At 49.3% G+C, this 10738-nt stretch overlaps 1 protein-coding gene across 1 annotated transcript; it reads right to left on the bottom strand.

The window, feature by feature from the left end:
* Positions 1–1455: 1455 nt before the first annotated feature.
* Positions 1456–7732, bottom strand: PTCRA (pre T cell antigen receptor alpha). Its single transcript, XM_045843926.1, has 5 exons — positions 7620–7732; positions 4577–4636; positions 3802–4122; positions 2729–2773; positions 1456–2089 (listed from the first exon to the last, which is right to left on the bottom strand). The coding sequence occupies exons 1-5, from the start codon at positions 7675–7677 to the stop codon at positions 1542–1544; spliced, it is 1032 nt and encodes a 343-aa protein (XP_045699882.1). The 5' UTR covers positions 7678–7732; the 3' UTR covers positions 1456–1541.
* Positions 7733–10738: the final 3006 nt, after the last annotated feature.

Genomic DNA, 10738 nt, shown 5'->3' with positions numbered 1-10738 from the left:
AACTCGGAACACATCCCTTCCTACCTGAGCCTCAATTTCTAGCTATATGACGACCAAGTGATCTTTCTAGCGGCTATTCAAGGCTTGCCTGTTGCTTGGAAGTTCAGAAAGGTTAATGGACTTAAAGCTCATCGGGCAGATTGTAAAAAGTAAACGCATTAACTTTCTTTGTAGTGTGTAACGTTAGTCCTCTAATGCCCTATTATTTATTTCTTTGGATTCTGAGTTCCCAGAAGTCAAGGACTTCATTTATTAATACCTAGATCCAGGAGCCCTCCTGGAAAATAACAGTAAGCCAGTGTCAGTGGGGATTTATAGTTCGGAGCAGGGCAGGATTGGAGTAATTGGAACAAAATGGAGAGGGGTTTTGAAACTAAGGGAAACCCTGCTTCCAGAATGAGAGGACATTTACTGAGGCAAGAAGCTCAGCATCTGGACTGAAAGCTGGGAAGGGGTGATGACTGGATAAAGTCTGAGGCCGTGACTAGACGTGCCCCCTCCCTGACCCAGCCTCCGCCCTTCTCAGTCTGATTGTCAGGGAAGGATCAGGCCCTGTGGGCATGGTGGACAGATTCACCCCTAGAGGTTGTGGGACACTCCCACCCACCCCAAATACTCCAAAAAGAGGTGGAGGAATCTTCCCACAGGTTGGTGAGAGGTGGGCAGTGGAGGAGACTGAGGGTTTTCATGGGCCAGCAGCTCAGAGGGCACAGAAGCTCAAGAAGCTGGAGGTGTCATTGACACCACATGGGGGGTGGGCAGTGTTAAGAGCATAGTTCTCCTCCTACACCTTGGGGGAAGGTGAAGGTAGCACCATTTATCCAGTAAATGTCCTGTGCTGCCCAGGGGACATTTAGATTCACGTGAAAGCACCCAGAGATTCTTGGGCTGGTTACTGAGAGGAACCTCTGGGAAAGGCTGGATTTCCTGGCAGTGCTGGAGAAACGGGGGACACGAAGGTTACACTCCACTCCAGGAGCCTCATAGTCTGTCAGTGCAAAAACCCTCTTTAGGAAACAAAACAAAACAAAAACCTCTGTAGTACCTGGCTCGGAGTTGTTGCTCAGTAAATGTTTGTGAAATGAATAATGACCCTTAATTGATTCATAATGTGTAAGTTTGGAATTACCATCAGAGCTCTTGGCATTGGACAGACCCCCGTTACTCTGGGATCCTGGCCCTGTTCGTGGCTTCCTGGGCTCCTTGCCCTGACCTCTCAAGGCGTTGCGTTGGGCCAGGGTGAGGAGACAGAAGGGGCCTTGTCCCATGCCTGGCTGTGGCGCAAGGAGACAGAGGAGGGATAGAGTCCTCCTCAACCCCTAGCCCCACTCTGCAATTCCTAGGGTCTTGCCCTCAGTAAACCCTCTTCCCCAGGGCAGCCTTCCCAGATTTCTGCCCCCTTGAAATCTGCTAAATTCCCTCCTCCCAGAGAAGACATGAATTAAAATACATATATTTTTTTTCATTTGCTTGTGCCGCTTAAATTCTCCTTTAATAGTCCTCAGTTATCTGCACCTCACAGGTCCCAGTGCCTGGGTCAGTCACAGCCCTCCAGGGGCTCCCAGTCTGATGAGAGACCCGCAGCCTTTTCTCTCAGAAGGGTCTCGGTCGGAAGGTGGAGACAGCCTCGCCCCTAGGAAGTTCTGGGCTGCGGGAGGAGGCAGGTCACACACAAATCTTCCAAGGCAAGAGGTAGGGAACCTGGGCGCGGGTCCTGAGCACCAGGCCCAGGCTGGGTGGGTGGAGAGTGCCCCCTCCTCCCAGACTGGGCTCCTGCTGGGATGCGGACCCGGACCCGGAGGGCGAGTGTGAACCCTGCAGCCGGCCCCAGGCTGCCCTTGGCCTGCGATGCCCCTTTCACTGCGGTGACTCCAGTCGGTGCGAGCGCAGGGTTCTGCTGGCGGCCGACGCTGCGGGCCCAGGGCAGGGGTGGAGAAGCCGGGGTCCAGCGGGCGGGACTCCCCAGGCGGGTGCCCCCAGGCGGCGGTATGGGCGCGGAGGCGGCTGCAGGTCAGGAGCAGGTCAAATAGCAGCAGCTTGAACAGCAGCAGCCGTAACGCCCCGAGCCGCAGTACCTCGTCCGGAGTCCCTGCGGGAGGGAGAAGGAGAGGCTGAGAGCCTGCGGGCTCCTCACAACCCGCCGCCCCCAGCGTTCACCTGATAAGAGGGCTTTGTCTTCTGCTCTTGCCGCTCCTCCTCTGTGACGTCCCCCAAATTCAGGGAAAGTCCTTCCTGGTGTCTAACCTCAACTCTTACTGGTAACAATAACAAATATGTGCCTAGCCTTTATTTTATTTTATTCCTCCAAAACCAGGGGGATGTAGGCCAAGCAGGAATCAGCATTCGGTGCAAAGAGGAACCAGCTCAAAAGTCTTATTCGGTCAGGAAGAGAACCCGATTGGTGACTCTCTGTCCAGCGGGTGGTGGGACTTTCCACCACCCAGACACTCTCCCAAGAGTCTCCCAAGGCTCTGATGCTGAGACTGTTCATCTAGGCTGTCCAAGGAGAGCTTCAAGAACCCTTCTGTCTGCTCTCACCTGTGCTTCCCATTCGGTGTCCGGGAATTGGGCTGGGGTCAGAGGATCTCCCACACTGGTGGACAGAGACCCTGGCTGTCCAGTGCACCAGCCCAACAAGGCAGCCTCGGAGGGAACACCTCCCATCCCCCAGTAGGACCCGTCAGGCCAGAGCCCAACAGAGCCCGAGGTCCTGGTCCCCAGTACTCACCTGTAAGGGGTTCCCAGAGGCAGGTCCTAGCTGAGGGAATCTCTCCTGCCAGCCAAGGAGAAGGGAGTGAGATTTGGGGTGGGCTGTGCCCCAGCCCCAAAGCAGTGCAGTGTTCTTGGCATGTTGGGTGGACGGAGGAATCAGCCAGCAGTGGGGACCCTGAGCTCCTTGGCTGCAAGTCCTGGAGGGGCCCAGGTCTCCCTCACTCCCTTCTGTCCCCGGTTCTGTTCCTCCCCCCGCCCCTCCCCTGCCAAGGCTGAGGTGCCTGAGCACTTTTAGACATGGAATGGATCTTCTCAGCAGCCTTCTTTGGAAGGCAGGGCATTTGTTCAACAAACATTGCAATTTGGAAGGTCACAAAACTAACATAATCCAAAAAAGAGGAAGTCAGTCATCTGGTTATTAATAAAGTAATAATAATGGCCGGATTTGACATATTACTTAACTTCTCTGTGCCTGTAAAATGAGAAAAATTATATGACCTACTTCATAAATGTAAAGTGTTTGCAATAGTGCCCGGCACAGAGTAACACTGATTAAGTAAGTGGTAGCATTTTATTATTTAATTATGGTTTAGTTCTAATAGGTAGGGTGTCGTATATAGGGTGATACATAGATACTAATCCTATATATATATATATATATATATATATATAGAGAGAGAGAGAGAGAGAGAGAGAGAGAGAGAGAGTTTAGCCCTAGGTAATAGGGCATATATATATATATATATTTATATATATATATATTTTGACGTGTGTGTATATATGTACATACAAATATATGTATATGCCTTGATATATACCTCAATCCCAGGAGAAAGGAGGCATTATTACCTCTCAGAAGTCATGCATCAGAGGCTGGAGTTGAACGAGATATCACAGTCACAAATCCCAGGACTCAGGGCCCCGAGGTGACCCTGCCCTGGACCCAGGCATCACTTCATCTAGATGGCTGGCATTGGACACCCTTCGTGCCCCCATGGTGTGGCCCTGCCTTCCCTCCCACCATGCCCTGGTTCCAGGGTGTGTGAAAGGGGTAGAGAGCACCCACAGAGCCCCAGGCGCCATCCCCACCTGACAGCAGTAGGGGCTGTGTGCTCTGGCTGTGGTCCCCAGCCCCAGCCCCGGTGTGGCAGACCAAGGTTTCCCAGGATGCCAGCTCGTCAGAAGGCAGGGACAGCTGGGCCAGGCTAGTCCAGGTACCGTCCGCGGCTGGGGAAGGGCCGTAGGTGAAGGCATCCAGTGCACTGCCATTGCCAGCTGAGAACCAGATGGGGCTCTCAAGGCCAGGGGGAGCAACATCAAGGACCAGGCAGACCACCAGCATCTGCTGCTTCCCGTCCACCAGCAGTGTGATTGGGGGAGCCAGAGAGGGGAAGGGTGTGCCGCCCACACCTGTAAGAAAGCACGTGCCTGTGGGGGACTGGATCTGTCCGTGCCTCCCCCTGCACCCCCACCCAGGCCAGTCTCTCACTGTAGGTCTCTGTGCTTCCATCTGTCCTTTTGCCACCCATCTATCTGTCCATCTTCTCAACCATCCCTCTCTCCTTGCATTTCTCCATCTAAACACCCTTCCTTCCCTCCATCCTTTTATTCACCAATCTGCTCACCCATCCTTTCTTCCCTCACCCGTGTTTCCTACATCTGTTGTACTTTCCATCTCTATGTCCATCCATCCATCGGTCCATCTGTCCATCTGTTCATCCACCCATTCCATCTTTTCATCACCTCTCTGTCATATTTGAACCTGTCCATGCAAGGCACTGGGGATACATCAATTAATATATTGTCCCTGCTTTCACGGAACTCAGTCTCATGGAAAGACAGCAGATGCATAAACACACCATACCCTGTTGTGCCAGCCTCAGGAGAGAGGTTGCCTCTGGGGAGGAAGGCAAGGAAACGTGATCTGGAACGAGATCAAAGGGGCTTCAAAAGTAGCTGTAGCTTTTTTGTTTCTTTAAAAACAAAACAAAGCAAAGCAAAAGAAAACAAGACAAAACAAAACCAGCCCTGACCAGCGTGGCTCAGTGGGTTGGCATCATCCCACAGACTGCAAACCGAAAATTTGCCAGTTTGATTCCCAGTCAGGGCACATGCTTAACTCGTGGGCCAGGTCCCCTCCTGGGGACATGCCGGAGGCAGCCCATCCACGTTTCTCTGGCACACTTTTTTCTCTCCCTCCCTTCCTTCCCCTCTCTTTAAAAATAAATAAATATGCCCTGGCTGGCATAGCTCAGTGGATTGAGCATGGGCTGCGAACCAAAGCATCGCAGGTTCTATTCCCAGTCAGGGCACATGCCTGGGTTGCAGGCCACGGCCCCCAGCAACCACACATTGATGTTTCTCTCTCTCTTTCTCCCTCCCTTCCCTCTCTAAAAATAAATAAATAAAATTATAAATAAATAAATAAATACAATCTTTAAACAAACAAGCAAACAAACACCCAACTCACTTTCCCCCACAGGCATGCACCTCCTAAACTCTAAGGGTCCCCACGAAACTTGCAACCTGGGGAGCGGTGAGTGGCACAGCTCCCCCTGGGCTGACCCCCTGAGCCTGTCTCCAAGGCCCCTTGTCTCAGACTTCCCAGTGAGCTGAGACAGCCCCACCCAGGTGCTCCTGTTGCTGCTTCTATGCTAGGCCCTTCCTTGTTTCAGTGCTCCCAGCTTTAATAAACACATTCTCAAAAATAAAAAAAAAATAAATACAATTAAATATATAAGTTTGATTCAAATAGGCAGGATTTTAACCATTTGTTAATCTAGGTGGAGTATGTACAGGTGTTTATTGTATTATTCTAGATTGTATTCTGTAAGTCTGTAGTGTGTGTGTTTTTTAATACAGTATGTTTATTGATTTCAGAGAGAAAGGAAGGGGGAGAGAGAGAAACATCGATTGCTTGCCTCCCATATGCACCCTGAACGGAGATTGAACCCGCAACCTAGGTGTGTGCTCTGACCAGGAACTAGCCCCCCCACCTCTTGGTGCACAGGATGATGTTCCACTCAGCTGAGCCACACCAGCCAGGGCTGCAGTGTTTTGTTTTGTCTTTTACCAGCTGTGTCTAGATATAATTCATATACTGTACAAGCCACCTATTTAAAGGGCATGTCTGTACTATTTCATAATTAAAAAAACAAAAACAAGTCCTATAGACCCTGCAAACCTCTGTCCTATATTTTCCCTAATAGCCCTTATTTTCCATAAACTTATTCTTTTCAGCAAAGAGGACTCATTTAACATATAACAAGATGTTATTTTTGTCCCTGGCTGGTATAGCTCAGTGGATTGAGCATGGGCTGCAAACCAAAGGGTCGCCAGTTCAATTCCCAGTCAGGGCACATGCCTGGGTTGCAGGCCAGGTCCCCAGTGGGCGCCGCGTGAGAGGCAACCACACATTGATGTTTCTCTCTCACTTCCTCCCTTCCCATCTCTCTACAAATAAATAAATAAAATCTTTTTAAAAAGATGTTATTTTTGAATAGTTGGATATTTGTTCATGTAAATTAAACCTTAAAGGTGAAAACCTCCAAACAAATTAAAGCTGTGATTAAGTGCACCAAGGGCAAAGAGATGCCAAAGATGCAGGAAGGGTGCCAGGGTACCTTGTGGGGTTGTGGGGGGTGCTCATGTGAGATTTCCTGAAGGTCAAATAACCGACCTAGTAGCACACGGGTGGTAAGTAGCCCACTCAAGATTTGAACGATCTCTGACTCCAGACCCCACCCATCACTCCACCTGGAAGGATGACTGAGATTTTGCTAGTAACACGGTGGGCCAAGCCTGGGTTGTGGCCTCAGACAGAGTTGGTTTGTCTCATTCACTCAATATACTGAGTCTAAAGATCCCATCAATAGCGTGGGGTTGATAACGCCAGCCCCACAAGAGTGTTGTGAAGAATAAAGTTCATGAACGTGAAACACTGTGGAGACGAGTAGTCATATTATTATCAACACCAGTGTTAGGAAGGTATCACTAACCGAGGGCGCAAACAGGGCTGGGTGTGAGCTCCAAGAACCACAACTGGAGCCTTTCAGTTACACGGACAGAGACACTCCCCAAGTGAAGTTAAGCATCTACCTCCTCCACAAAGCCTCCCAGGATTGCTCCTCCTAACCCTGGCTGCTTCCTCGCCAGAGCTCAGGCCTTCTGCATTGGGCATGCCCTGTTCCACATCAGTGTGGCTCGTCTCCTTAGGAGGAAGAGCTGGTGGCACGCTGGGGGCCAGCTTTAGCTCAAGGAGATGTCCTAATGCAATGGTCAAGGACTTCCCCTCACCTCACATGTACAAATATTCATATGCTTCTAGATTAAGCTGGAATTCTCAAAATTTGAGTCCTTTGGTTCCAGCATTGATCTTTGGAGGACTGGGGGTAAGTATACCTGGGAAGTAAGGAGGCCTTGGGACTTCTCCTGAGAGCCATTGATAAGAGGGAGCTGGGAGTGGACAGGAGACACTCTGAGCCCTGTTGGGATAGGACATGCTGAGGGCAGGAGACCTGGACTGGAAGGACAGGAGAGGACCTTACCAGGTTGCCCATGTCCCATCACCCTATATCACATAATAGAGCCCTGGCTAACCCACCTTGACGCCCATGGACACCCATCCAGCTTGCTCTTGTTTCTCTGTACCTCCAAGAGGCGACCACTCTCCCTGCAAACACTGTGGGCTCCAGGGGAGCAGGACTTGGGACCCCTGAGCAAGGTAGCTGGGAGGCAGAGTACGATGGGGAAGGGGAAGATGGCCTTCTGGTGAGACCCTCTCCAGGCGGCCCCAAAGGCCCCTCTGTTCTGCCTCCCTTCATCTCACCCACACCCGGAGGCCCAGAGGGAGTGGGGCTTGGGGCAGAGGAGTAGGGCACAGAGAAGGATGCAGGGAGGGGACTCACCTGTAGGCAGGGCTGGACACCCGAGGGCCAGGAGAAGCAGCAGCCAAGTCCCAGCCATGGCCCACCTGAGAGGAGGCAGGACACAGCTGCAGACCTGAGGTGTGGGCTGGGGGAGGAGGCACCCACAAGACTGCCTCCCAGGCCACAGGCCCAGCTGCACCTCAGCTGCTCCACCACGGAGCCGTTTCCCTCTCGAGGGGCCCCTCCCACTCCACCCCAGCCCCCAAACCTGATTCTCTCTCACAGGGCCAGGAAACTCAGGGCACCCCTCCCACAGCAGCAGCTGCGTGCTCACACTCCCTCCCATCTGAAGAGCCTTTTCCCAGTCACCGGCCCTGCCATCTACAGGACACAAAGCGTGAGGTAGTATGTCAAGGACTTAATACACAGCATTTCATTCCGTCCGCCCAATGGCTGTGGGCTCTGTCTCACAGGTGAGGCACCTGGGGCTCAGAGAGACTGAGTGGCCTGTCCAGGGCCGTGTGGCTGGCAGGCGGCAGAGCCAGGGCTTGAACTGTCTCTTGATGGCTGGCTCTATCGTAGCCAAACAGCCCGGTGAACTTATTTCCGTGTTATCTCACCGCCCCTTTGAAGCAGAATTTATTTTTCTTAGAATAGTTTCAAGTTCACAGCAAAACTGAGCAGAAGGTCCAAAGATTTCCCATATATTCCTTGCACTGTCACATAAACCCCCCCTTTAAAAAATTTACTTTTTATAAATGACATTTTCAATGGCTCCACAAATTTTAGCTAGGTGTCATTTAGACCCTAAAACTTCCCACCTAGGTATATACCCTAATGAAATAATAAGAGATTCGGTCATTACAAGACAAAGATTTATGCACAAAAGTGTTCTTTGAAGTGTTACATTTAAAAAGCAACTGGAAGCAACCTAACTGTTCGATGCTAGGGGAAGGGTTACATGAATTCATGTTCCGTGTATTTGTATTAGTGAATATTAGGCAGCAGCTTCAAATCAGGTTTTCAAAGAAGGTTGTTTTTTCTTTTCACTTCTTTATTGAATTTACTGTGGTGCATTGGCTTTACAGGCTTTAGGTGCCCAGTTCTAGAACACATCATGTGTATATATTGTGTTGTGTTCACCACCCTAAGTCTGCTTCCACAGCTGTTTATCCCCTGTACATCTTCTACCTCCCCTCACCGCCCCCCCTCCCCCCCACACAGAGTGTTTCATGACAGGCGATACAGGATAGAGTTTGGTTCAGAGAGTGTGTTGCGAAGGCAGCATGCCTGGCTCTCAGCCCTGACTAGGTCACTCAGGAGTCGTGTGACTTTCACCAAATTACTTACTTCCCTAATTCTCAATTTCCTCATCTACGATGGGGATGGCAATACCTCAAATGGTCCTGTGATATTTAAACAAGATAAACCTCGGAGAGGATTTAGCACCATTCTTTATATGACACGTTCTTGAATAATAGTGTTCGTTCAATGTTGTTTCCTTATAACATTAATGAGGAAATAAAATTATTTTCGGCGGGGCCACTGTCTGTGTAGTTTGCCTGGGTTTTCTCCAGGGACTCAGGTTTCTTCCCGCATCCCAAAGGTGGGGTGAATTGGGTGTCTACGTTGTCTCAGTCTGAGTGAGTGTGGGTGCCCGAGATTCGCCCTGCATTGGAAGGGTGGCCTGCCCGGGGTGTCCGTCCTCCTGGTGCCCTGGGCTGCTGGGATGGTCTCTGGCCAACTGTGACTCTGAACTGGAATAAGCAGGATGGAAAATAATTATCTCATTTGTTTTTTACTAATCTTTTTAAAACCTATGTATACTTCATATTTATTTCAACATTTAACATTAGAAGTGTCTTGGGTCTTAGAATTTTTGTGATGCTTTTGTGACCACAAATATGCCACAGGAACACAACCCTTGTTTATGTCACTTAGCCTGTGGGGACACTGGTTTCCCAACACGCCATTTCACTGTAAGTTGTATTGATGTTGAGCACCTACAGTGCATAGTAAGAAGTCATAACCGTCCCCTCTTCATATGTGTGTGCACATACCTACATACACAGAAAGTTGAAACGACGGGATACAAATCTAAGTAGACTCTATATTCCCAATTTTGTATAAGAAAGATATAACTATTCCTAGAAGGAAGCAGACGAAATGTTAGAAATGTAATCTCTGCATGTTAGGATTTTGGATAGTTTTTTATTTTCATTTTTAGAATTGTTTATTTCTCATATTTTCTACAGTGAATCTGTATCATTTTAAATCACAACATAAAACGTTATTAAAAAGAAAACTACAGATGTACTATAGTTTGTTCAGCTGTTCCTTTATTATTAAACATTTGGGTTTTCCAGTTTGGGGCAATGGATATATCTTTGCTCATAAAGAATTTTCCTTAAAATTATTGGCTTAAAGGCCTTTGATGCTTTGAATTAACTTAAAAATTTTAAGTTGTAGTAAAGTACACATAACATAAAATTCGCCCTCTTATCCATTTTGAAGCGCACAGCGCAGGGGCATGGAGCACCTCCACCAAGGCTCCCCCTAAACAACTCAGTTCCCCATGCCTTCTCCCCCCGCCCAGCCGCCCCCCACCCCCCACCCCCCACCCCCCACCCCCAACCCGCCCTGCCGCCTCCGCCTGGCCATCCAGCAATCATCTTTCTGTCTCTGTAAATTCGACTACCTCGTTAAAGAGGAGCCATAAAGAATTTGTATTTTTGTGCCTGGTTTATTTCATTTAGCATGATGTCACCAAGGTTCATCTGTGTTGTAGCCTGTGTCAGGGTTTCCTTTCTTTTTAACGCTAAATAATATTCCATTGTCTGTATATGCTACATTTTGCTTCTTATCCACGCATTTCTCAATGCACATTCCTCAGTGGTTGCTTCTGCATTTTAGCTGCTGTGAATACCACCACTGTGGACGTGGGCCACGGATACCTCATCACGCCCTGCTTTCCACTCCCTCGTGTGTACGCCCAGAAGTAGAATTGCTGGAGCACTTGTTTTCAATTTTATTTTTTCTAAAGAGTTTATTTATTTATTTATTTTTTTTTTCTAAACATCAATGTGTGGTTGCTGGGGTTCATGGCCTGCAACCCAGGCATGTGCCCTGACTGGGAATCGAACCTGAGACACTTTGGT

The sequence above is a fragment of the Phyllostomus hastatus genome, unplaced genomic scaffold, assembly GCF_019186645.2.
Source record: "Phyllostomus hastatus isolate PE091 unplaced genomic scaffold, TTU_PhHast_1.1 phas_contig_40, whole genome shotgun sequence".
NCBI classification, from domain to species: Eukaryota; Metazoa; Chordata; class Mammalia; order Chiroptera; family Phyllostomidae; genus Phyllostomus; species Phyllostomus hastatus.
The sequence above is the reverse complement of the archived record's forward strand: the minus strand, read 5'-3'. Positions and strand labels throughout refer to the sequence as shown.